At 37.8% G+C, this 27,725-nt stretch overlaps 2 protein-coding genes and 1 non-coding gene across 3 annotated transcripts; 1 reads left to right on the plus strand and 2 right to left on the minus strand.

Moving 5' to 3' along the window:
• Positions 1–258: 258 nt before the first annotated feature.
• Positions 259–11,333, plus strand: LOC115426216 (histone-lysine N-methyltransferase SETD1B-like). Its single transcript, XM_030144224.1, has 16 exons — positions 259–396; positions 537–635; positions 1,484–1,754; positions 1,851–1,963; positions 2,628–3,626; positions 4,004–4,711; positions 5,021–5,099; positions 5,182–5,387; positions 5,593–5,716; positions 5,807–6,199; positions 6,729–7,817; positions 8,445–8,593; positions 8,675–8,800; positions 10,545–10,664; positions 10,832–10,969; positions 11,115–11,333. The coding sequence occupies exons 1-16, from the start codon at positions 259–261 to the stop codon at positions 11,286–11,288; spliced, it is 4,926 nt and encodes a 1,641-aa protein (XP_030000084.1). The 3' UTR covers positions 11,289–11,333.
• Positions 9,420–9,513, minus strand: trnai-uau (transfer RNA isoleucine (anticodon UAU)). Its single transcript has 2 exons — positions 9,476–9,513; positions 9,420–9,455 (listed from the first exon to the last, which is right to left on the minus strand). It is a non-coding gene; the product is annotated as a tRNA-Ile (tRNA).
• A 171-nt stretch (positions 11,334–11,504) lies between the features above and the next one.
• Positions 11,505–17,662, minus strand: LOC115425158 (4-hydroxyphenylpyruvate dioxygenase-like). Its single transcript, XM_030142527.1, has 14 exons — positions 17,615–17,662; positions 17,438–17,464; positions 17,142–17,204; positions 16,721–16,825; positions 16,567–16,609; positions 15,489–15,571; positions 15,308–15,397; positions 14,864–14,967; positions 14,641–14,718; positions 14,012–14,174; positions 13,813–13,884; positions 12,535–12,657; positions 12,271–12,387; positions 11,505–12,146 (listed from the first exon to the last, which is right to left on the minus strand). The coding sequence occupies exons 1-14, from the start codon at positions 17,615–17,617 to the stop codon at positions 12,036–12,038; spliced, it is 1,182 nt and encodes a 393-aa protein (XP_029998387.1). The 5' UTR covers positions 17,618–17,662; the 3' UTR covers positions 11,505–12,035.
• Positions 17,663–27,725: the final 10,063 nt, after the last annotated feature.

The following is a 27,725-nucleotide window of genomic DNA, read 5'->3' on the forward strand; positions in this document are numbered from 1 at the left end:
TAAAAGGCTCCAACATCGATACAGGTAAGCGAGGGGGAAATTATTTGTCAGAGTTAGTTTTTGCTGTGTGGGCACGCCTCGTTTCATCATTTTTATCCGTTCAGAGGAGGATAATGTCACAGGTGATGCTCTCCATCACCTGTTGGGGCGTGTTAACCTTAACCTCTGCTAGCTAACAGCGATAGTGATGCTGATGCTAAAGTGTGTTTTGTTTTTGTTGTTTTTTTTAATGCTTTTCTTGTAGGTTTGACTAATGTAATGGAAAGCGAAACCCAAGTTATTGAGAGAGAGACACCACCTCAACACTGGAGAAGTTGCAAGTTGATTATTGACCCCGCATTGACAAACGGACTGTACAAAGTATACCGTTTTGATGGGCTGTATTTTAACTTACCAGTGAGCATCTTCCAGTTTTTGGTTATTTATTGCTCATTCTAACCTGTTTACTTCATCTCCTTTGTTTTATAACTTAACATGAGTTGACTGTGGGTGTTTCCCCGTGTAATAGTGGGTGTCGTTTACCTCAACAGGTGGAGGACTTAGGTCTGTTTCCTCTAGATTCAGTCAGAGATCCACGAATCTGTCGCCTCTGGAGCAAATCCAACATCACTGACCTCCTGGTGCCCAAATTCAAGGCAATGATTCTGTTATTAATGTGAAATAACAAAAACAATAGTAGCAGCAAAGAGTATTTACCCTAACAGGCTGTTGTGTGTTAGCTGTGTTCATGCAAATGTTATACATTTTGTCAAGAGTGTGTATTTTTATTTAATTTAGCTATTTACACATCTGTTTATTTCATATATTCAAAAAAATATAGTAGCATATAGACACTAACAATAGTCATGCCTGAAAGGGAAAAGGGCGAAGCCTCATGATGACCAAAATCAGTCATTTAATTGGTTAGAAGATTTTAATATTATATTCTACTCTGTCAATTAGAGTAGAATATAATATTAACTTAGCATGTATTATATTGAAAATAATTAATATTTTCTGTTGTTTTTTGTTTAAATCTCAAACATGGTGGCATCATGACAAGTAGAATGTAATATTAATGTATATATTTTTATAGCTATATTATGAAAAATGCATTTTTTGGACTCAGATATATGAGTGTGAGTATTTGACAGTGCACAAAAATAATAATGCTAAAGAATCAAAGTAGTTGCTAATCATTTACATATGCCAAGCTGTAATAATTCAACAACAACACAAAAATTGACTTTGGATGTAGTACGTTGTAAAAAAAAAAAAAAAAAAAAAAATCATTTTTTTTTTCATCTGAAACCATGGTGGCATGTCAAAAACCTGACATTCAAAAGGTTAAAAATGATTAGTATTTCATATCAATAATTAGGTCACATGTAGGTGAAAAAAATTAGGTTAGCTAGTGTATATTGCTTTTTTTTATAGCTACCTTGTGATGAAAATTAGAACCCTAAGGGTTAATAGTAACTGTTGTTTATCCATGTCCTTTTAGGTAGATGAATGTTATGTTGGCCCTGTTCCTCCCAAAGAAGTTACATTTTCCAGGTTGAACGACAACGTGAGAGAGGACTTTTTGAGAAATATGTGTGAAAAATATGGGCATGTGGAGGAAGTGGAAATATTCCACAATCCCAAGAACAAGAAGCATCTAGGAGTTGCCAGAGTTGTTTTTGACACAGTGAAAGCTGCAAAAGATGCGGTTGAACACCTCAATCAGACATCAGTGATGGGAAATATTATTCATGTGGAAATTGATACAAAAGGTAAAGAAGATCATGCTTTGTGTGCTTTGTTCATCCATTCATGGTATGAAACCATGATCAATCTGTTGATTAATCACTACTTGCATCTTTCCTCAGGTGAAAACCGGGCACGTTACCTCCAGCTCCTCTTACATGGTTTTTATACTCCTTGGACCTTGCCAGTTGGTAGCAGCGAGCGAAATCTTCAAACCCTAATCGACAGTTTGCTGGTGATTTTTTTTGGATAAGTCTTAATATTAAGTATTTGTACGCAGCTTCAATGTTAACACAATAGTTTAAGAATAATTGCTGCCATTACTAATAATATTTTCACAGTTAATGAAGATGTACAATATAAATATGAGTAGTTAAAATTTTTTGGTTTGAGATTTTTCTGTTTTTTCATACTATTTCAAGCGTGTGTCTTTCAACTAAAAAAATGCCAATAATCTGTGCGTTTTACTTGGTAACTGAACAAATAGAATGATAAATTGCAATAGTGTCCACAGTAACTGTAATATGATACTTTACCAATCCTGCAGCCCACATACTTAACAGCATCAATCTCTTATGAGAGAATTTTTCATTAGTTTTTATTTTATTTAGTCTTTCAATCTGGTTTGGGATTTAATGTTCTTTTGGTTGGTTTTAAAAATGCATAAATTGTTTTATTTGTAGTAAACGACTAGAGTTTTCCAGGGGTTTCTTTAAAGAAGCCTTAATTTTGAATAAGATAGGGAGAAAGAATGATTTTTAAAAAATAAATGCTGTGTATTGTGCAAATATTTAGATTCATATTGCATTGTTCATAGTAGTTTACAGTTATTTTTTATTTTCATTTTATTTCAGCGTAATTTTAATTTTCATTCATTGTTATAATGTTATCTATTACAGAGCAGCATAACCATACAGCGGCGGGGGAGTGTCTCCAGCCCCCTCAGTATCAGTACACCCCTCTCTCAGGACACAGCCTACTCCAGTATTTGGCAGGATACACCCTGCAGTTTTGGGGTTACACCATGGTCTCAGGGAACCCCCCTCACACCTTGCTTGTCTGCCACTCCGCTCTCCCAGGACTCTTGCTACTCCAGTCTTCAGGCAACTCCGGTCCTCCAGGGCGAGTCCTCTGCGTACAGTGTTCACAAACGCGTAAGACGAGAACTTCATCGCAAACTCATAAAGTATCACAGAGGATCCGGGGAAGTCTCAAACAAGAGCATAGTTTTGAAGCACTTCCAGTCGCAGCCACCCCTCTCCCTCTCTGCACAAGCTGGCGGTCAGCAGCTTGCACTCACAACTCGGAGTGCACAGTCATCTGATCACAGCAGGGAAGTGGTCGCCACAAAGTCTAAGATTTTACCTTTGAACTGCAACTCCTTGAGCATCTTGAATTTTAATTTCACAGGTGAAAGGACGACAGCAATGTCCTCTTCACTTGAGGATCATGCATGCATCACAGATTCACCTCCACCTGCTGTCTTTTCCTCCAGCAGCCCTTGTCCAGAGCAGGAGAGTTTGGACTCCCGCATTGAAAGTTTGCTGGTAAACAACCAAATTACTGGCCCCTTGTATTTTGATGAAAAAGCTGTGGAGGCTGATACCTCACAGGACAGTCCGACATCACCTTTTTCAGAGCATAACGCCTCTTTGTCAGATGAGTCACTTCTTTGTACTCCAGTTTCCTTCACAATAGGTCACCAGCACTCATTCAATGATCATGAGGATATCAGTAGAAAATCCTTTCCTGAAAATGAAGAGGATGAGACTGCTCAAGCTGTTTCTTTTCTTACAAGAAGCTCTCAGCCTCCCAGTCCTTGTGATTTCACGCATTTTGAAATCAGAGCCGGAGTAAACAATGAGAAAGACGAAGCAATGTTCCAGTCATGCCTGAAGGTAACACCAGTTATATATGTGCTGTGCATCAGTGTACCAGAAAACTGGAGAATTTATAATTTTAGTTTGGTAAAAAGGCTTTTCGTGGTTATGCCTAATATCCACCCTTTACATTTTAGTTCTTTTAGTATTTTTTTTATTTTGGAATTAGTAGTTGGATCAAATCATTTGAAAATATCAACTTAGAGAATATGCTCAAATTAGGCATTTCAGGTATAATGGCATTAGAGTAGCATGGTTAGTCAGAAACTCATAAAGTCAGTCAAAAGTGGCCAGAAAACACCTGCCTCATCAAATATTGTTCATTCAAAATGTCCTGAATGATTAAATTTTTTTTCATATGTAAATCAGTTCTACTACTTTTGTTTCCTACTTAGGATCTTCACGTATCAAACGAGGATAAGGAGCTTTCATCAATTTATTTGACACCAACAAAAGACTCCCCGGTGCCTTTGCCTCCTTCCTTATCTTCTCTTGATGGCATCCCGTCGGGACCCTCGTGTCCACCAACCACCTCTTTCCCTTTCCCCCCTCATTTCTTTCCACCATCTCTTCCACCTGTCCCACCCCGCCTCCCCAACGGCACCATCCCCATTCCCCCTCCCCCTCCAGGTTGGGTTCCACCGCCAAGTCATTGCACTGGCATCCCTATACCTCCTCCCCCTCTCCCCCCTCCTCCTCATCCTCCTCCACATATTCTTCCCCCACCTGATTTTCTCAGACCACCTCCACCTTTGCTGGTGCCACCTTCTGTTCCCCCTGTTGTGCACAAATACCCTTTACCCACACAGTCTGCAGGAGGTTTGGACAGTGGGTCTCTTCCCAGACCTAGCAGTGCTACGTTACCTTTCTGCAGACCACCATGGCCCTCTCCACCTTTTCCCAGGTTCAACCCCTTTGTGCCACCTCCAGACTTCCTGCTTGACAGAGAAAACCCTCACAAGATGACCATAGAGAAGGTTTTGGAAATAATTGTGAACGAACTGAAGTCCATCATAAAGAAAGACATTAAACGGCAAATGATTGAAGGTCTCGCTTTTAAGGCATTTGAAGACTGGTGGGATTGTCAAGAAAAGAAAACTAAGGTCTTAAATCCTTTTTTATTTCTGAGATGAAATCACTTCTTTTATTGTGTTTTTGCGTGTATGCTGTTCTATCTTTGTTATTTATTTTGTTTTGTTTTATTGCTGTTGTGTTTTATTCATAAGGCACAGATGCTTCCAATGAAAAGTGCAGTGAGTTCAGACAAGAGGAACAAACTAATAAATCCACTCAATGGCATAAACAATCGGAGCAAAAAACCTCCACTTCCATCATTTAAGGTAAAATATTTACTCCATAATATAAAACACATTAACATTTTACCTTTGAGTGATTTATAACATGTAATGCAGGTAAAAAGGAAAAGAGATGACAATCTCACTACACCAGAAGATACAGATAATGTGCCATCTTCTACAAATGAAAGTTCAGGTGGGTGCTTTTAATACATTTAATGTTCATGTAGGGTATTATAATGTGGTTTACTGTGTTGCATTTGTTTTCTTGGTTTTAGATGTGAAACAAGGAGATGAGACATTAAAACCAACATCTGAGAAAATCAAACGGAGACATGCAAGACCACTTGCATTTGACAGTGATGACGATGATTATAATAAGGATGATGAAAGAAAAGATGATGATAATACAAATCAAGATGAAGCAGTCATATCTGAGGAAGTGGTCACACCAGCGCCACTTCATAATGATTCTCAGAATTTGGTAAGTAGAGATCAACCGTTTAAGTGAAACTAAAATAAAAACTCTTTAAATGGCCATGTATCTTCGGTTTTGACAGTTTAATATGCTTTTCAACAGGAAAATGTACTTTTGAATGAAATAATGTTTAGAATTAAGTCTTATAATTGCATTAGTTAGAAAGAAGCTCAGTATTTGATCCTTTTTATGCTTTGTTGTCCCTTATTAGTGTAATGGAGGTGATCGCATCTATGTTAATCATGGTGATGTAAACAAGACAGATAATATACTCTCAGAGAATAAAACGTCTGTCATTTCCCAAACCGCTGAAGCAGTAACATCGTCTGATCATGGTGAGTTATAATATGTCATGCAGATGCATCATGAAACTCAGATAAATCAATAATTTCAAATATTAATTTATTTTTTTGTTTGGTTCAAAGACTCATTTTCTGAGTGCAGCTCTTCAGAGGAAAGCTCATCAGACTTCGACTCCTCTGAGAGCTTCGAGGATTCTTCTTATTACGACCTCAGTCCTGAAGAGGAGGACATGGAGGACGATGGCGAGCATGACCTGAGCAGCGAGTGTATTGTAATATCATCAGATGAAGAGTCAATGGAGCTTGAGCCCCCTGTCACCCCCTCGGCCCCCTTGACCCCTGGCGCTCAGCTGGAGCTGGATCCACCGGACTGGTCGGTACCTTTTCTAAGGGAGGGAACCAATGAGAATGAGTTGACACCTTGTCAACAAGATTCCTGTGATGTAGATGCCATGATGGAGCTCCAAACAACCAGCCCTCTGGACCTGCAGCTGCCATCGCCCATAAGACCTCCAGGTTATATGCCATAAGTTATTGTTTCTCAGACATCTAAATAAAAAAAATACTAACTTTGAGAATATTTTAAGTATCTTTTAGTCATACAATGATATACTACAGTCATGAAATTTAAACACAATTACTCCAAGTTCAAAGTGATATACTTGTACATAATATTATACCTTTTGCTAGTAACACTTTTCAATCAGTTCTGTAATGAGACCTTATCTGATGACACAGATATACATTTTGTAAGTAAGTCTTCAATATTAGTACAGTATAGGTAACATTCTACATTGAGGAATTTTAACTATATTGGAGCATTTCTACTCAATGATGTTTCTCCTGTTACATCCCTAGAGGAGCTAAATACTTCTTCCACCTCTGGTATACACCATGAGCACAAGTTTATTTGTAAAAAGAAATTCTGGACATGTAAAGTAGCTAAAGGGATTGTTGCAATAAGCATGACATTTGTTGAAAAGATTATGAAAATAACAGTGAGTAATTATTTATGTATTTTTGTCATTAATCTGTGTTGCTATAGAGTCACACCTTAATGTAGAGATGCTGAGCCCTGAATGGACTGTGGAGTTACCAGAGAACCTGAGACCTCCCACTCCGACCGGTTGCTTGGCAGAAAGTGACCCTGACCTTCTGATAAGAAGTAAACCCACATCTCCAGCCGTGGAGGAGGTGGAGCGCCCACACACACCAGGGAAAGGGATAGGGACTGAACTAGAGAGTGAGGACTCCTCCAATGAAGTCCTCTCCCTCTACCCTACAGACAGCAGACTTGTTCCAGCTCCATCTGATCCCCCAGCTCTGTACTCATTATATCAGGATATGCCCAGAACTCCTGGTGCAGAGGAGAGAAGTGGGTGGACTCAGTACAGCTCTGGAAAGGCTCCAGCAACTCCAGGCAGAGAGATGAGCATGTCAGAAGATAGCATACCTATTAGCAGCCCACCTGTTCCCTCCCTTTCCAGTAATCCCTACATCAGGGCACCAAAGACTCCCGGAAGAGACATAATTCTTCCCAGAAGATCCATAGTCCACAGGAGGAAGATGCTAACAGTACCAATGAGAGGCACTCCCATTTCAGAGTCTTCTCCATTCAGTCTCTCTGAATATTCATCTGACACTGCTGATGGCATCTGCATCAGTACAAGTGTGAAACCAAAGCCACTGCAGGGACTTGAGAATATGCCTGGACTTCTGGATGAAGAGAACAGAAGAAAGTCAGAGAAGTCCTCTTTGAAGAAAAAGGAGAGGAAGATGTTAAAGAGAAAATGGAGAATCCGTCAATGGCAGAGATCAAGTAGAAGGTTTACTGGCTCACCATCCTTCCACAGTAGAAGACATAGGCCTAGGTGCCGTTCACACTGTGAGGAGAAGAGAATCCTACACAGGGTTTGGAAAGATGGTTTGGATGAAGAAGATGCAAGGCTGCTCAGATGCACATATGAAACGCTGCAGGAGCAGGATAATGGCCTTGGATGGCTCAGCGACACACTTTGGATACCTCACCCTCATATCCTTTTAATCAGAATACCAAATGCTAATTCAATTCTGTCTGATAAAATCTTAGATACATTTATGTGTGCATGTGTACACAATATCACAGAGCTGCCAGGTAAAATCAATGATTTGCAAAATTATTTTAAATATCTCAATTTTTTTGCTCTGAATTTTCTGCTGAGAGGGAATTTCTAGATCCACCAACCTGGATCAACAATCTAGATCTGCTCTTACACATAAACTAATGGACAGTTTTCAGCAGACATTTTGTATGAAACACTATAATCACTGAAATTACTATAAAACTTAAAATGTAAATTTTGCATTGAACAAATAATTGGCAGTCTCTGAAAATGAGTTATTACCCTAGGCCCTTGCTGCAGGGTATTGTCATCAGCTCGTCATCCATCTGTCCGTCCGTCCATCTGTATGTGCAAAAACTTTGTTGTGTACTGATAAGTCAGGCCAAGGGTTTTCAAGTGCACACACATTGTTTGTCTTGTTAAGAGTGTTCTCGACTGCTTGGAAAATTTTCTATAACAAAAGAAAAACTTGAAAAGACTGGTGACATCCAGAAAACCTTGGGGAAATAATGACAAAATAAGAATAAGTCATCGACGCTAACAAAAAATGTAACATTTTTTTGCATGGTGTGTAGTGCATGGATCAGAGTAGACCAGTCACAGTTCAGACTACATAGTTTACTTCCTTAACAGGCACTTACTGACTAAAGTCCTTACAGACAAGTCTGAAGAACACAAATCCTGGCAGCAGCACCACAGGACCGGCTCAGCTCGCAGTGAAGGTTACTACAAAATCAGCTGGAGGGAGAAAATAAAATACCTCAAGAATACAAAACCCTCAGCTGAGCTATCATCTACAAGCACTCAGGTATTTTAAATGCAATGGTTTTATGTCTGTTTCATGCATTGTATAATGAGCAAAGAGGTAAAAGTTTTTCTGTTTCATCAGGGACTGGGTATCCCGGCTCAGCTTCCGACATCTCAGCGCGCGAGTTCGGACTTCAGGTCAGAGCAGCGCCGCCTGCTGTCCTCGTTCAACTGTGATAGTGACTTGGTCAAGTTCAACCAGCTAAAGGTAATTTCAGGAGCTGTGACAAAATACTGACAACATGTACAGAGTTTTGAGTCTGTGGTTAGTGAAATATGCATTGGATTTATGTTGAAGGAAGAAGAGCTAAAAGTGTGTGTGAACTGGTGTGTTTACATGTACAGCCAAATCAGTGCAACAGTATTTCAAGCTATTGATCAAATTACCCAAGTCACAAAATACACATATCCTTCTATCTGTGGGAGTGTTCAGTGATTGTGATTACATGTGCAACAGTAGGATATTTATGAGGCTAATCCCACTTTTGATCATGTTTTCAGATTATTATTAAGAGTCTTTTTATTTTGTCAGTATATAGATCAGATGTGTAAACATGCACCACACAATGAAATCAACCTTCTGCATTTAACCCATCACTAGGACATGTAGGAACACACCACACACTGCAGACTAGGAGCAGTGGGCTTGCATATCAAGTGCTCGGGAAGCAAATGGGGGTTTAAGTGTCTTGCTCAAGGGCACATCAGCCAAAAACTTTCTGACAGTCAGGGGAATCTAACCAGCAGTCACAAGCTAACTCTCCAGCCTTCTAGGCTATGGCTGCCCCCCAAAACTTCTATTCCAAACTGGGAAATTACAGAAAGACTGCTCCAGGTGAGGCTTGAACTCACAACCTCGGCATTGCTCCATAGTGTACTATCATATAAGTACCGTGCGCTAACCGATTGCGCCACTGGAGCTCTACAGAATGTGTGCACCGCCCAGGAATCAAACCTGGGTTGCAAGAATGGGTTTCTTGCATGATACCGCTAAACCAGCAGTGCTGATTATGACTTATTTCCCTGTTTATATGATAAATACTAGTAAAGTCTGGTTAGTGATTTCGGGTTATGATGACTGTGATGATTATTGGGAAACTGACATCCTCCAGCCTGTGGACTGTGGAGTTGGTGTTAGAGCCATGTTTTGAGGTTTATATCAATGATTATTGCTTCCAAGTTTTTACTAACCTTTTAGATAATGATTACTTTTCTACGGCTTTTTTTTTTGTTTGTGGTTTAGCCTTATTATTTATCCATTTATTTAATAGTAAGTATGAATTGGAGGAATAACCATAACTTCTCTATGTTAACAAGTATGAAGGGAGAGGGGCACCATTACGGTGTTTTAAGACATGCTGTTATATTTTTGGGAAACTCAGCTAATATTGAAAATAATAAGATTGAATAATGGATTGTGTGGATTTTTGGAACATGAGTCACAGAGCTGAGGATGGCAAAATTAGAAAAATAAAAAGTTGAACAAAGAATGACCAAGATACTTGAATTGATCAGCATGTTGATGCTTTAGTATAGCAAGTATATTTAATTCTTTCAAATCAATTAAAGGAGAAAACTGTTTTCTTCATCAGAGTTCACAGAGTGGAGATGCTTTTGTTGTTACCCTTATTTTGGTTTGTGTTACACTGCTGAAGCAGCAGTTGTGCTGGTAATCACCAGGATAATATGTACACTTGCAACAGTATCCCGGGTGTTTCTGGGGTTTGGTTTCTCGAAACTGGGGAAAGACTTATCCAGGTTGATGAAACTGGGTAATGCTGTTTACATGCTCAAACACAAAAACAAAACACTTAAAAAACTAGATCGTAGTGAGGATATTCAAATGCATGTGCATGCGAGTTTGTTTTATGTCAGTGGCACCAGCATTTTCAGCTGTACAAAAGGAGAATGTCTGAGTTTAGCATAAATGTTTTCATATGTTCATCCACCAGTTTCGAAAGAAGAGGATTTGTTTCAGTCGGAGTCACATCCATGAGTGGGGTCTGTTTGCAATGGAGCCCATAGCAGCAGATGAGATGGTGATTGAGTACGTGGGCCAAGTCATCAGACAGGTACCACAAACTAAAAACAAATGATAATGCACCCAGTTTTCCCACTAACGTACTCACTTTCATTTGTGTGAATTGGTTGGTTGGCCCTCAGGGACCGCTCTGGTTGTTCTGGGTAGTTTCCATGAGTGTGAGTAAACAACACAGTCGACTTCGTTCTTCCTCCTTAGGTCATTGCTGACATGCGAGAGCAGCGATACGAGGAGGAGGGAATTGGAAGTAGCTATTTGTTCAGGATTGATCAGGACACAATCATTGATGCCACTAAATGTGGAAATTTGGCCAGATTTATCAACCACAGCTGCAATGTGAGTATGGAAGCAGTAAACAAACATTTGTCCTGGTTGTAGATTTAATTATTATAAGAGCCAGTAATTATAGGATTATTAGACTTCATTACAAACACATTTTCAGTGTCATCACTGAATTCATATTGTAACTTTTTTCTTGCAGCCCAACTGCTATGCAAAGATCATCACTGTGGAATCCCAGAAGAAGATTGTGATTTACTCCCGACAGCCCATAAGCATTAATGAAGAGATCACGTATGACTACAAGTTCCCCATCGAGGACACAAAAATCCCCTGTTTGTGTGGAGCAGATTCCTGCAGGGGCTCTTTGAACTGACCACTAATGAAGTGCTCTGCTCATTGTTTGTCAGCAGTGACAGTTTTCTGAAGTACTTCATAAACACAAACAATCATGTTGCTTCAGGAAGAACCATTTTAATAATGTTTAATGAAATAACTGCACAGTCAGTCAGTGCCTGGAGATCATATGGATACAAGAACTGATGGTGCTGCTCGGTGAATAATGACTGAAGTGAAATGAGCAAGAATAAGACCAAGTACCTGGAGCTTTATTTTATTAAAGGACATTTGAGATGAAATGATAAAAACACTACTTTGGACTATGAACTCATGACAACTGTTGATATAAATGTATGGTTAAATGTTTTCATTTATGAGAGCTTAAATGATGTTTTGCTTGAGTCAAGCTTGTGTCTATCATAGTTCTGTTTACACTGTTCAAAAAGAACCCATTGGATGATGAATCATACAATAAGTCGTGTATTTTACTGCATTTGTGATACAGTCTCACATAAAATGCTTCATCATAAAGACCATGAGAACATGTCATGAACCAGCACATAATATAAAAGGGACATTGTAATAAACATGCAGAAAAAAAGGAATCGTATCAGACTCAATAAACATACTTTGTGCATTAATATTGTGTATCTCAGTATCAGAGCATTGATGGTATCAGTATCAAACTCTTAGGTACACAGGAGCTTCAATAGACAGTGTCTGCTCAGTAAAGTGATAGTCGCCGTAGACATTTTAAAAGTTGAAAGCGATAGTAACACTGGGATCACATGCTCTTTGATACTCCATTAGGAGTCAGGATAGTCAGATTTCCTCTTGCATGCTGGTCTGCTTCAATGGCCTCAAAAAGAGACTTGAAGTTCCCAGCCCCAAAGCCCTGAAAATAAAACATAAAAATGAATGATTGGAACTGTTGAAGGTGAAATCCTGCAGAAAAATAAACAGTTTATTGTATAACTGTATTTAGTATTTGGTTTCATCTGATCAGGTGGTGCCCTCACCTGGTGGTTGTGTCTCTGAATGACTTCTAGAAACACAGTGGGGCGATCCTGGACCGGTTTGGTGAAGATCTGAAGTAAATATCCGTTGTCGTCGTAGTCCACCAAAATCTTCAGCTCCTGCGTGAGGATGGAAGGCAATATTTGTGTCATGAGCTGTTCCTCAGAGCCATTCCAGATGCAGATACAATGTATTAAATGTTCTTAGACTTTTTTTTTTTAGATTTTTTTTAGCTGTATGTGTTAAAACGTGATCTTCATTCTGACCTGCAGAGTGTCCAGGTCCTCTTCCACTTTGACCTTTGAGTGTTTCAGGTTCTCCCTCAGCTGCTCGTAGTAAGTGTCCGGTACAGACATGAACTCCATCCCACGTTCCTTCAGATTACGGATCTGCAAACAGGACATCGATGTGAGCATTAGTATTGCTGCAGGGTTGCATGTAGCTACTTTAGTACATTTATGCAAGTATGGCACAGTTTTGACATAATCTGCTGTTTGTTTTTTTACCTCACATTTGTTTGACACATTACTTCATACATACAGGGTGGGGAAGCAAAATTTACAATGAACATTTAGTTGTTTTTTTCTCAGCAGGGACTACGTCAATAGTTTTGAAACCATACCAACCAACATATATTGATGTCATAATCATACCTAACACTATTATCCATACCTTTTCAGAAACTTTTGCCCATATGAGTAATCAGGAAAACAAACGTCAAAGAGTGTGTGATTTGCTGAATGCACTCGTCACACCAAAGGAGATTTCAAAAATAGTTGGAGTGTCCATAAAGACTGTTTATAATGTAAAGAAGAGAATGACTATGAGCAAAACTATTATGAGAAAGTCTGGAAGATACTATTAAAGAAGAATGAAAGAAGTTGTCACCCGAATATTTGAGGAACACTTGCACAAGTTTCAGGAAGCGTGTGAAGGCAGTTATTGAGAAAGGAGGACACAGAATAAAAACATTTTCTATTATGTCAGTTTTCTTGTGGCAAATAAATTCTCATGACTTTCAATAAACTAATTGGTCATACACTGTCTTTCAATCCCTGCCTCAAAATATTGTAAATTTTGCTTCCCCACCCTGTATATCATATATTACACACTTATCAACAACTATCACAGTAACACATATTAAAGTGATAAAAACAGATACTCTATAATAATATATCACTTGTGTTTGTGAGTTCTTCAAAAAAATATCCTCCTGAGATGAAGGAAAGCACAAGTTTCTGCTTTTTTGCACCATTTTTTCAGATGCATTTTTTAGGAATGTCAGCAGTGGACAGGTTTTTTCTTTTCTTTTTTTTTTTTTTCTTTTTTTTTTTTTAATTAAGCTATGAAATGTGTCCTTATAAATAGCTGGGTCAAAAGTTTAATATAAGTTAATCTGGTAACACTATTTAGGTACTTTCCCTCAAGTAACATTTTGACTTCAGGTCTTTGCAGTATAGTTTTACTGCATTGTGGTGTTTCTACTTTTGCTTCAGTAAAATTGCTGGGATGCATCTGTTTACTTTTGTTTTCTGTAGACTTACTGCAGTGATGATATCTGATGTGTTCATGGCAATGTGCTGCACTCCTGGGCCTCCGTAGTACTCCACATACTCCTGCAAACAAGCCAACAAATGCTTTGTTTAGTTTTTGGCTGCAAGAGAAGAGAAATCTGTCCAACATATTTCCTTGTTTTTGAACTGATTGAGTTGCTCAGATTCTGTGAAAGTAAAAGCGACGTGCCTGGATCTGGGACTTTCTCTTTCCCATGGCGGGCTCATTGATGGGCATCTTCACAGTCTCCTCATAGTTTGCTACGACAATAGAGCGCAGGGCACTGAACTCAGTCTGAAGCTGCTTGTCATCCACTGACCAGAACCGATGGAAAAGTAGGTTTCTCTGATACCTGCCGCAAATAAAAGATACATGTTAAATCTTTGTAGCTGTTTTATCTGTTGCTTCACATTCTTTTGTACATGGCATGAATGGCAGGCGTGTGGCTGCTAAACATTCTTTTGTTTTTTGGGGATTTACAAGTCTGTTTGATGAGGGCCATCATTAGTAAAACCTCTGGACTGGGTTACGCCCCTCTTCCCAGAATCACCCAATGAGCTGGCTTGTGTAGAGATCTGTTTTTCCTCCCCTTCTCGTGCTTTTATGATGGGGATGAAACAAGATCCAGATGTGGGAAGTCACAGGCGTGTTGAAGAAAATGCTAAGTCATGATGATCTCTGACTTATTCCAAAAAAGAGTTACGCAACACTCAGACTTTTCCTGCTCTCATCCACCCTCTGACCTGTAACTTTCTTAGGAATCACACTGAGCTGGTGTGTAGCTGTAGTTGTACATGTAAGTGATGATCGTCTGTTACCATTCCACCACTGGAACCATCTCATCATCTGGTTGGTTCCCCACAACATGATCAATGAAGTTCAGCTTTCCACTTGGTCTGTGTCGAAACAAAGAGGAAGGAGAATCACACATAAACATCTAACACATTGTCTCTCTGACTGAACTAGTTTGACTTTTTTTTTTTTCCTTTTATGTATAATAGATTATGTTATGTTTGCTTTATGATATGCAAGTAGACTCACAGTTTGTTCAGCAAAGGGTCCTTGAAGAGAGGGGGGTGGAAACCTGGCAGAAATAAACCTTTGTATCCTGTTCTCTCCACGAATGTGTGTGTGGTGTCACCATACTGCAGCGAAAAAAACCCAAAAAAAAGCAAAAAAATCAAAGCATGTGTAAAAAGAGAGCAGCAGAGACAGCAAAAATCAGCAGAACAGAACTCAGCAGGTCAGAAAAACACCTGGAAGCTTCAGTATAAACACATTCTGAAGTCATAAAAAAAATCCACAAAAGTAAAAACAAACATAAATGAACAAAAAAAACCCTGCATAAATACAAACTATAAAGCACATGTACAATCCTAATACGAAGATGTTTTCAACTCATTTTCTGCTATGAACTAACTCAAAGTTTACTTTTTATTTCATTTTTTAAAGTGGTTCATGATAAATATGACTGACTGTCCTCACCGTCTGCAGCACAGCCAGTCGTACTCTACCAAACTTGTCCTCTAAGGTGAATGGCTCCTTTAAAATAATTGCACCTCGCTCACGGGCTTTCTGTGGTTGGGAAAAAAGTCAGCACATTATCAAAAAAAACAAAAAAAAACAAACAATGCTAATAATATGTCAATGAAACCTGTGTCATCACCTGTACTAGGTAGTCACAGTCCTCCACTGTAAACGCAATGTCCTTCACTCCATCCCCATGTTTGACCAAATGTTCACCCATCGCTGTGGAAAGACATTTCCTTCAGCCACAGTGCCATCTTTCTGTGATAGTTTTTACACTTGAATATAGCTAAATTAAGAGTATTTGGTTAACATGTGATACTGCATAGTAAAAGGAGATATTTTATCAAAGGATATATAATTATGTTAATAACTGAACAGTTACAGGAACTCATCAGGTCTTTTAAGGTATCAGCAAATATATACAGTTCTGTGCAAAAGATTTAGGCAGCCTTTAGATTTGTTGTTTTTTTCTAAAGTGAACATACATATTTATTTCAACATACTTTACTGTAGTATGTACAGTGGTAAAAACAAAAGTTTCAGTGAAAAAAACACCTACACACCAAAGTTTTCGTATTTAGTGTGACCTTCCTTTTACACATAACATTTTTTTAATCCTTTTATTCAGACAATATGACATTTTTGGCATTCACTTTCTGATTTTTTATTCCAGGTTTCATTCAACACATGCCAGATGTTTCTAACGGCTTTTGCTGCTTCTTGTCACAGGGTCAGGGGTCACATTACATACTGACATTAACCTTGTGAACCTATTTAGTTCTAGTTTTTTGTGTGTCTTTTAAGTCTGTGCACATATTTCCTACATTTTCTTGTTGTATCTGAAGACAAAACACTGAGAAATACATATGCATGTTCATTTCAATGCTGCGAAACAACAAATCTAAAGGCCACCTAAAACTTCTTCACAGTACTGTATAAATAACAGAAAACAAATTTCAAATGAAAATGACCATATAACAAGGAGTGAGAAGTGATTGGATCTCAGTTAGAAACCTTGCAATGTTTTAGAAGAGTTTTGAGGAAAAAACTGATACATTCCACTAGTATCTCTCCATGTTAATTTATAATTTTCAGTTCATCACAAAACTGTACAAAAGCACATCATAGTGATTTAATTCAGTAAATGGGGCACGTGCAAAAACCTCACAAATAACATCAGCTATGACTATATTAGAGATGGATCTCTTACATACCTTTGTTTCCAGGATTGAGGGCTGATGAGAACACATAAACGATCTGTGAAAGGGTAAGTTAAATTGTTCAATACTGTTTTCTCTTGCAGTCATATGGATGACATGTTTTTTTAATACCACTTGTATACTTATTTTATTTATTTATTTATTTTACCTTTCCTTGTTTGACTGCATGGGACACCACATCCCGGCTGCCTGTCTCCAAACCCTGGTAGGCCAAAGGCTCAAACCCCAGTTTGTTACAATAATATGATGCAGCCTGTTGAACATAAATTGGTTTTAACTGATTTTTTTCTTCACTGTTGCATTTCCATTTAAATATACAATATGCATTATTGCCATCTGACTGGCTTTAGACTGTATGAAAGCGCCCTCTCCTGGTGATGAGAGAGGCTTGACTTGGTTTATGCCTTTTGAGAGTTCAATTACATGGTCTGGACTTTTACATGCTGTGTCCCCCCACCCCTCTGGAGAGCCAATAGCCTGGCTGAATGTGTATGCTACCCCTCCATCTGGGAGAAAAGTTGGTCAGAAAAACACTGTGAACAAATAATAATTCTTATGGTTCATCTTACCTGTTTGGCATTTCCAACCCAGAACGTTAGGTGATCAAAGCAGAGGAACCTGCCCTGATCATGCTGAAGACAAGGAAATATAACAGTTTAATAAACAAAACAATATTTCCTCAAGGCTGTGATTATTAAAATTTCAATATAAAGTATAAAGGGGGAGAGGTTAAAGGGATGCTGTCTTAATGTTGAGCTTTTCTGCAGCTGTTTCCTGTACAGTGTTGTCCCTCTATTTCCAGTATTATCTAATAAAGACAGATATCTGCTCTTAAACCAAACAAAATACAAATTTGATGACTCACCTTTTCACCTTTGTCTGTGTACGTTGTCTGTAATCGAAAAGCAAAAAAAAAAAAAAAAGTCACTACCAATAGAGCTATCCATCTGGAATACATTGACAAATCTGTTTGATGTATGTGTCTGTATTAAAGGTAAACAGAAGTTATCTAAAATGGTAACTGAAGTTGATCATTACTCACCATTTTGCTTCTCTTGACCTGACCAGACCGTCCAAAAGAAACTCTAAATGAAACTCAGAATTTAAAAGGAAAGAGCAGAAAAGAAAAAAAAACAAGTTAATTTTCCAATCCACGCCTACCGGTGAGGAGGAGGAGGAGACAGAGGAGGGGGAGCACTGATGCTTGGTGCACTCTTGATGTTATACAATGATTATATGCAAATAATAAAACATGTGTTTATCATATCAAGAATATAATTACTAATTATTTATACAGATGTATGTTGTGAGAGCATCTGTGATAAAAAAAAAAAAGTCAAAATGAACAGAAAGCCTTTAAAGGTATTGGATCAGATCATAATATAATGAATCTTAACAGACAAATGACAAAATAGTTGTGTCAAATAGAGGATTAAAAAAAAAAATTACAAGACGTGACGGTTTTTCCACAAATTAATAAGAAATATTAAGTTTCATACAGTATTAATGAGTTTAATATATAATGAGTTGTCTCTCATTTGCTGAAAACCAACCCTGTAACACATAAATGAAAGCAGAATAATTTCAATTGAGACTCATAAAGATAAAAAAAAAGAATCACAAATAATGCTAATCATAAGAATAATAACATTTCTATTAAAGTGTAGATGGGAAAACTATGGTTCAGTTTATACTAAGGTGAACACCAAGGAACAGGCGCCGACATATTCTTTTTTTTTCTGAAAGGTATTCTATGTATTTTTAGACACATTTTCCCTCCATATAGTGTATTTTGTTAAACTGATGTTATTGGCAATGACGTGCAATAACAGAACATCTGTCAATAATCAAATATACATATGTTCATTATGACTTACATGCTTTGTTACGCATTTCTAGGAATCTCAGTTTTTAATGTTGTGAATTAATTCACATATTTTTCTCCAAAAGGCAGCAGAAAAAAATGTTTGTCCACAGGTTTAGGATTACAACTGCATTTTTCTAACAGAAGAAGAAGAAGAATCCCATGTGTTAGCGTTTAGTGGCATAGGGTGGCTCACTCATGCAAAACTCTCATTGGCTGAGACTAAACTAAAACGCTGCCCTCCCATCAGCCCTCCTCCACATGTTCCTTAAGTGCTAGGGTTAGTGAAACAATTACGACAGACTATAATATCATTTAGACATCACAGAAAAGTAGAATGCATATACATATCAGTACTCACTGTACTTTGTTTTAACGTGGCAGAGGAAGAAAATCTTTTCACCTAGGTATAAAAATGGCTGTACATTTGTCTCTGTATGAAGTCATTTAAGATGAAGTTTACTATACTGGAATTACTTACAGTTTAACCATGTAACAAAAAAAAAAGAAAAGAAAAACAGAGGTATCTCAACTGTTTATTTCAGCTCTAGTATCATCATTGTAAAAGGACTTCATTTAAATGACTGCAACACCATAAATAAATACACAATGCACACACAGTTTGCCTCCATCACCAACACTAGGTAATGAAACTGTCCTTGCACACTGAAACCTGCAACAAACCCCCAGAATCCTCTACTGCCTACATCACTGGTGTTTAGCGCCTGTATGTGCAAATCAAATTATTGTGTTTTTACAGGTAAATGAATCACTTAAAAAAGTAAGGAATCTCTGACATCATGTTAAATATTTATAATATTCAATATCATTCTTGTATAATATGCATATTAGGGAGGTAGGATTTGAGTCACTTGACTTCTCCTTCATGCTTATGTGCAATAAAAATCTAAATGGGTAAATCAAAGTCTAAATTCAATCACAATCACAGTGGCAGCAATGGACTCCATGCACAGCCCCACTACTTCCTGAACTTCAGGTGGGTCCTTTATTTCCTGTCTTTCATTACTGGGCACACTGATTAATCCAGGTGTGCCTAATTAACCCCTTTAGCCCTATCAGCCTGCCCGCGGGCCGAAAAAATTATATTAATATTCATCTACTATAAAAATATAATAAATCAGGACAATGAATGTTTTTTTCAACTTTTGCTCAAAGTTTAGACCCTAATGTTAATAAAAGTACATCAAAAGTGTATTTTAGTGCAAACTTTAATGTTCAAACATGATTTTTAATCTTTGTGGGGTGAAATATACGCTATTAAAAATTTCCGACACAAACAATTAATTTATGCATATCATCGTCAATCCAGCCGAAAAAAAAACAGGCAAGGATAAAAAAATTCCAATTTCTCTTTTAGTTTGTTACAGTTTACTCAGGCATAGTAATAGATACAATATTTTAGACAATGGGAATAGATTCTGTGAGGTCTGTAAATGTCCATAGACACCAAGAACATCCATATGAACCTTATTATTGTCTTTTTAGGTGTTTTTCCCCTGAAAATATGGTCAGGGTTTAACAGGTTAATCAGTAGTCACAACAAGAAGTAGCAGACACACCTGGATTAATCAGTGTGTCCAATAATCAAAGACAGGAAATAAAGGACCCACCTGAAGTTCAGGAAGTAGTGGGGCTGTGCATAGAGTCCATTATACAAGTGCAAAAGACTGCAATATGAACATCCATTGTAAAGTTTTGATAACCAATCGATTAACCCTTTATCAGAAAAATGACTATTTGTGGTCATTTCTGCATACATTACAAGACAGTGACAGTAACAGGTACAGTGAGTCTCCAAACCTAGGTCCAATGTGGTCTACAGGGTCTGTAAGGTCCACCTCTGCATGAACAGTGAGTGTACCTGTTTTGTTTGGTACCATGAAGTAATGGTACTGATGTAAGGAATGATGTTCAAAGGGAGAATGTGGATGTGGACAGGTGTCTGGATCAGCACTTATGTTGTTCTAATGCTCTAAAAGTGATGTTCTAATGTTCTAAAATACATGTTCCTTTCATGTGTTTTTCTTGGATTTTTAAAATTTACTTTTTGGATTTTTTTTTTTTTTTTCCACTTACAGGTAAGGAACCAAATATGGTAACTTCATTTACCTTGATTTTCTACATAACAATAAAAAATGTGAAAAATGTCACAAACTAATAAAGTCATGTTAGGTCCTCCTATAACACACTAAGGCTGAAATTTTGAATTTCAGAGTATTTCCATGAGTGCCCTATAAAGGGTTGATAGTTGATGACAAATTATTATAGTCACTGACAATATGTTTTGAGCAGTTTTTAAGAAAAAAAAATATCTGTCTACAGCTTCTTAAATTTGGAATACTTTGTGGTTTCTTTTCTTACAGAGGAGACAAACAGATGCTTTTCAGAGAGAGAATGTCATGCATTCATTTTAACAGGCACTAGAAAACAGGAATACAAAACATCTGGTCCTACTGAGCCCCGACATGAGGGGTTAAGGGTTAGTGTTTGGCACTAAACCTTTTAAAAGACTTGAAAATGCAGCAGGGGTCAGTGCAAAAAAAACGGTATTTTATTAACAAAAATCTTAGTGAAGCAGAAGAAAAACAAAAAAATCTTGAACTTAACAATAACAATAAAGAACTACCAACTGCAGCCTCCTAGAAAGCTCCAGCTTCCTTTTTATTTCTCTGCTCCATCGCTAACCTTTATGGTCTGTTCACCATCATATGGTCAGCAAAAATATCTGAAACTAGAGAGCGCAGACCTCCACCAAGGCAGATCAGTCCCCCCCCCCATCACCACCAAAATTTAATCATTTGTTCCATGTACCAGTATCAACATTTCCTGAAATTTTCATCCAAATCCGTCCATAACTTTTTGAGTTATCTTGCACACAGGCAAACAGACAGACAGACAGACAGACAGACAGACAAACAAACAAACAAACAAACAGACAAACCAATGCTGGCAAAAACATAACCTCCTTGGCGGAAGTAAAAACAGGAAACATAACAGTGTTAATAAGGTCATGATGAGCCTGAACCTATAACCTGTCAAACCCTTGATCCCTATCACCAATCCTATCCCCTTGACCTTTAACCCATTCTCTAATTTCCGCCTTGTACACAGGATCTCTCTTTGAATTTAATTTCCTGAAGGTTTCTTACGAGTTTTTAGAGTTTTTCCATCTTCTTAGAGAGCTTGAGCTTCAGTGTAAACACCATAAAAATGATAATATATTTAGGATGTATTTATTCTTGTGTGGTTGACACCTACTCAGACATTGCTAGAGAGGAAATATACCTCAATACTTACTGTATTTATTATTTATACTTTCTCATTCAACATAATGGACAAATCTTGATTCATGTATTTGTACTGGTAGAGGGCAGTGTGCAACCAGGAATAACTTATGTATGAACTACATATCAGCCTTTAGATTTGTCACCAAAACGTAAAACTTTATATTGAAAATCTCTTTTCAGAGCATCAACACATAAAGCCAACACAATAGGATATACTGAAAATAATGCTCTGGTTTCTTGATTTTTTTTCCTTTATCATAGCAAAATACCTCCTGAATTTGTTACATTTTATTTCTTACATCTAATCTTGGACCTAGAGTTACTAACAGTTGTTCATACTAATAAAATTGTCTTGGTGAAACACATTCTAATGTGGTGAAATTAATGTTGTTGCTACTTTCTAATAGTATCCAAGACACACCACTATTCATTATATTAAAAAAAAATCAATTAATTATATTTTTACCAATTGTTTTTAAAGAGATTTATGCAGAAAAGAGCAGAAAAAATATTGTTACATGATGATTTTGTAGATTTCTAAAATATACATGGACATTTTTGGCTCAAGAGTCTGCAGACAGTAGTAAATTAGGGGGATAGACAAAGGTTAAATGCTTTAGTCTAGGCTAAATCATCAGGGTGGACAAATTAAAGTCAAGTTTTACTTATATAACCCAATATCACAAACCATAAATTCACCTCAAGGGCCTTTACCATCTGCAAAATACGTAGACCCGATGTCTGTTCAACCCCTGATAATGGAAGAAACCTCCTGTAGAGCCTCAGAACATGGATCAGTCTTTCAGGGGGAACAGTTCAATAATAGGTTTGTGCAGAAATTAGCACTTATATCACCTACAGAAAACACACACCTATGCAGCAATGAACTGTGAATGTACAGAACATACAACCACAGAAAACAATATTAGACCACCAAAAGTCATCAAAAACAATGGTTATGCAGTCAAGTACTAACTCCTGTGTGTATCATGTGACTAAAACAGACAGAAAAGAAGAAATGGAATGCCTAAAAGCACTGTTTTGGCAGTACAATGCCATAGCTATTAATGTAAGAACTTAAGTGATTTTGGTTATTATCCAGAAAACATGGAAAATGTCGAGATATCAGCTCTTAAATTAAACTCTTATGAGCTATTTTTGTTATTAGCATTATATTTGTCCAAACAAATGTACCTTTAGTTGTACCAGGCATTAAAATAGACAAGAAATTGAAGAAAACAAGGGAGGTCTAATAATTTTTTCCGCAACTGTAAATGAAGACGTGAATAGTTCTCTGTAGAAAACTGATGAATAAAGTCGCTATGTTAAAAACACAGTCGGTAGTTGAGTGTTAGAGCTCCCCATTCCAATGATCTATCCACTAATGAGATGTTCAAAGACCCCCTCAGTGCTCCCTCTGCACTCCTCTCCCTGAGGATCTTTGTTTTTCAGGTTGTTACCAAGAGGCTCACTGTTGTCATGGGATGTAACTACACCCGCTTAGAGAGAGTGACATAATACGCTGGATTAAATGATTACATGTGCTTTGGATGACAATGAATCACTATATAATGTAAATACTGAGGATTTGTCATACCATTTATGGGATTTAGAGCTATTGTGGTAGAGCAGGGTGTAATTATGATATAGTTTAAATTCACATATAGAATAGAGAAAAGTTTATTATTTAACTTATGAGTGTTTTCATTTGCGTTACTGTAATCCTACCACAATGTTTTGAAAGGTTCTCTCACACATCATGCTATATTGCACTATACTATGATCTCCCAGGTGTTCAGCATCCCAGAGGACAGACGCCTCAGTCATTTGGACTCTTTACAGACAGTGCCTCACATAATCACCTCAGTTCAGGGAGCAAAACAGCAGTCAAGACAGGAGATAAATATGACCGAATTACCCCCCAAAACAGATGTGCAGATACTGGTAAATGGTGAACAACAGGACAAGCAACAGGATGAAGTGGCAGCAGAAGAGCAGACGTCCTCCTCCAGTCTGGATGATGAATGTTCAGTTGACAGCGTTACTGCAGACAAGGAGGCAATAGCAAAGATGCAGTCTGTTTTCCACCAGGTACGTAAGCAGATCAGATCACAAGTGGGTATGAAAACCCCTAAGAGCAGCATACTGGAGCTGGTCCAGAAGGTCTGGGAGAAAGAAACACAAGCTGGACAGATGAATATGGATCGTGAGGTGGGAAATGGAAGCAGTGAAGAGGAGAAACAAGAGGAAATACTGAAAGAAGAAGCAGATGGAAAAGAGGAGGAGAATGAAATGTTTGTGCAAAGCTTGAGGCATGCAAAAAAGTCCTTAAAGGAGGAGTTTGAAGATCAGATTGCTCAGTTGCGTAAAGAGATGCAGGCCTACACTGATCAGGCCGTCAAAGACATGGAGGATAAGATGAAGAGCTTGAAATGCCAACATCAGCAACAAGCAGGTCCAAAGGAACAACAACAACATGGCCCAGATAAGAAGCTGAGGTCTTCAGTAGCTTCCTCACTGGCTTCCAGAAGAGGGAGGGTCCTGACCCGGACCATGACCACCATCATCCCTAAGACCTGCGCCTCCATCATCATCGGCCCACGAGCCAAATCAGAGACACTGAGCTCCTCAAAGCGCGAATACAGTCGACCTCTGATGAGGGATCCAGTGCTCACATCAACAGGAAACAGGCCTCAACAGACCCGCAAGCCCCTCCCCCCGACCTGCCCACCGTTGCATCAGACCAAAAGGTCGGTCCGGGCCAAGACCAGAACAGGAAACTGAACCACCTTCAGGGAGAACACAGTCTGAGAAATGAAGAAATCTTTGTTGGAGTGGGAATTGAACTGAAGTTAACATTGGGACATTTGAAAATTCCCAAGTAATGAATGAAGTTAATATGAATCTGAGTCAAAACCTTAGTTTTCAAAAGCAATGTGTGACTTATTCTACACGTGGAGGCCTGATGTGATTTTTAGATTAGATTTAGATTTAGATTCAACTTTATAGTCTTTGCAAGTCACAGGTACAAGGCGACGAAATGCAGATTGTGTCTAACCAGAATGTGCATTGGATCTGAATATTAATATAAAGTGAATATAAAACAATATCAATATAATACATACAGTAAATATGAAAATATGAATGCAAATACAGCAGTAGAATAAGAAAACTAAACTGTTTTGTAAAAAAAAATAATAAAAAAAATAAAAATCCCATCTTTGGTCAACTGTCCTCCATGGGTGAATGGATATGTTTCTGACTTCTCTAGCTTCACTTTAATTCATGGCACCAAAATGTCCAAAAATATGCAATTGATTGATCAGAAAAAAATATGATAATTCTTTAATCTAATTATCTATCATCAAAGGAATACATTCACAAATGCCACTTTTTCTTTCACACTCTTTAGAAACATTTTGAGTAGTTATAAAATCTGACCAACAGGGGGCAGCAGATCATTTAAATGGTTTTACTTGAACAGAAACTCCACGTGTGAAAGTGTGTTTATTCTGCTGAAATACAAAAGCAGGTATAAAATCCCATCTGTGGCAGAACAGTGTGACTCATTAAAACCAGTGCTTTATGCTACTGCAGCAATTTTTCAAGGTATTAAAAATGACGAATCAAAATCAAATTCTACATGACTTTGTTGATATGACAACATGTATACATTTCTGAACATACAATATAATATAGATTAAGAGAAAGGGCTCTTGTGTTTCACAGTTGACTGTATTGTACATTATGCATGAGGTCAGAATCCAGCTGGAAAGTGAAGTAACTGCCTCCCTTTCCAAAAAAACTACAGCCTGCTACTGCTCCCCAGTGGCCAAACAACAGAGGGCTGCAGATGTACTGATCAGCCCCAGGGAGGGAAACATCTAAGTATAAGAATGTAAACAAGACACTGGTGGAGAACCTGCAGACTGCACTGAGGTCTTCTATACATTATGTTATTTTAATGGTACCTTAAATATACTTGTTCAAGTTGTTTCCTTGTGCTTTGACTGTTTTCTTTATGATCCTACCATACACAGGAATCTTATTAAAGGTATTTTGCCAAGTGCAAAAGACACAGGATGACATTTTCATATAGATATGAAAACATATGACCATTTCTGTCCCTGCAGAAGTGTGACATGTTTTACTAATACCTCATATGGGATGGGTCTGAACTGAACTGTATCAGTACAAGACTGTGGACAATAGGGACATGTTGATGAACAAAGTAGATTTATCACAAATAAAGAATAAATTAATAATTTTCTTATTATTATTTTCTTATTGTTAACTTACTCACAGAATCAAGGATTGAGACTATATATACATGACAGATTAGTCAGATTTTGTTGCATTTAAAGCTATAAAAGCTTTGGTTACATTGAAAACACTTCCAGAAATAAAACCAAACAAAATTAATGGTGTGAATTAATTTGTTTTCAATGTGAATTAGAATATATTTGGCACCCATTTCTGCAAAAAAATTTAAAGATGCCAAGAAACTAAAAAGGCCTTGTTTGTTAAAAAATAATACATTTTTTCCCATGTGAAAAATGTTTTCAGTGGGAAAGTAATTTAATTTTAATAGTATACCTAACATTGTCTTAATAAGATATTCCAGGTTAGAGTTGGATTCAAGAGGGATCTTTTTTCTAGTTTTCAGACTCATTATGGCCTTTCATTTATTTCACACTTATTCAAGTTGTAATAAATCTATCCAAGCAACATTTTCTTGGTCAGTCAGATTTATTTTGCTCACTACAGTTTGATTATATTAACCCATAAAGACCCAGTGCTACTTTTTTGGCAGTTCCCAAATAAAATATTTTCTGTTTGACCTTTCTTAAGTGATTTATTGCTATTTATTTTAATATTATTTTTTGTATTTTGCTTTTTTTTTTTTTTTTTTTTTTTACTGTAAATCATATGTTTTCCTATATTTTATTTCCCATATTTAATTCAGATGTTCATGAAAACTCACAGTAAATTCAAAGGTTTGTAGGTCAAAACAGAAAACTGAAGAAAAAGGGACTTTTTCAGTGACTTTTTTTTGTATCACTAACTGAGCATAACACAAGTGTGTCCATCCACTTTCACTGATCCAACTCCATGGGTTTTACTGGTGAATCAGTGTTGTAGAGGGTGACGGTGTTTTCACATTCACTACGGAGCTTCTGAACATCCAAATGGGTCATATCTGATGACCATAAAAAGATGACAGACTGTATTTTACACCAATTATTTACACATATTGATAGGATTAGTGGATTAACGGGTATTAAACAGTTTAGATCAGTAGGTGCTTTTAGCCGCCAGTGGATGTTCATGGGTTAAACTATTGAGATGAAAGGGTTGTTTTTTCATTGGGTATGATTCGGGCCACGGGCCTCATGTTGAGCCCCTGTAGATGTTGCTCATGTGAGGAAGGTAATCTGATCCCTGCTGTTTCTGACTTTACCTCTGGCGTTTATGTGTGCAGACCTGGGCACCTGAGTGTGTTCAACAGCTGAACTGGCACTGGGACCGGCCCCTGACAGGAGGTGCATTTAGTCCTGTAGCAGAGTGGCCTCGAGGCGGGCCCTCACAATGGACGGGATAGAGAAGGATGTGAAGAGGAGCTTTGTGTCTAAAGGGGGATCAGCCCTGAGCGACCATATCCGGAGGGGACGAGAGCCCAGCACATTCAGGTCTGGCCAAGCCACGCTGTCCTCGGAAGCAGCATCTCCCGCCTAACGATGTCCACCAGCAGCGAGGACTCATTACTATGCACAATGCAGCAGCACTCGGCTCTTTTCTCACATACATAGATTCTAAATAAACAGTTTTAACCTTACTGTACACGGTAAAAACAGCCTTAACAGAAAGAAGTCACATATTCCCAAAATCAACCTGAGTGTTTTGTGTTACACATTAAATCTGTCAACAGGGTAAACACTGGAAGGGTTGAAAACTAGAAAAAATTAAACAAGTTCTTCTCA

The sequence above is a fragment of the Sphaeramia orbicularis genome, chromosome 9 (genome assembly GCF_902148855.1).
Source record: "Sphaeramia orbicularis chromosome 9, fSphaOr1.1, whole genome shotgun sequence".
Classification (NCBI taxonomy): domain Eukaryota; kingdom Metazoa; phylum Chordata; class Actinopteri; order Kurtiformes; family Apogonidae; genus Sphaeramia; species Sphaeramia orbicularis.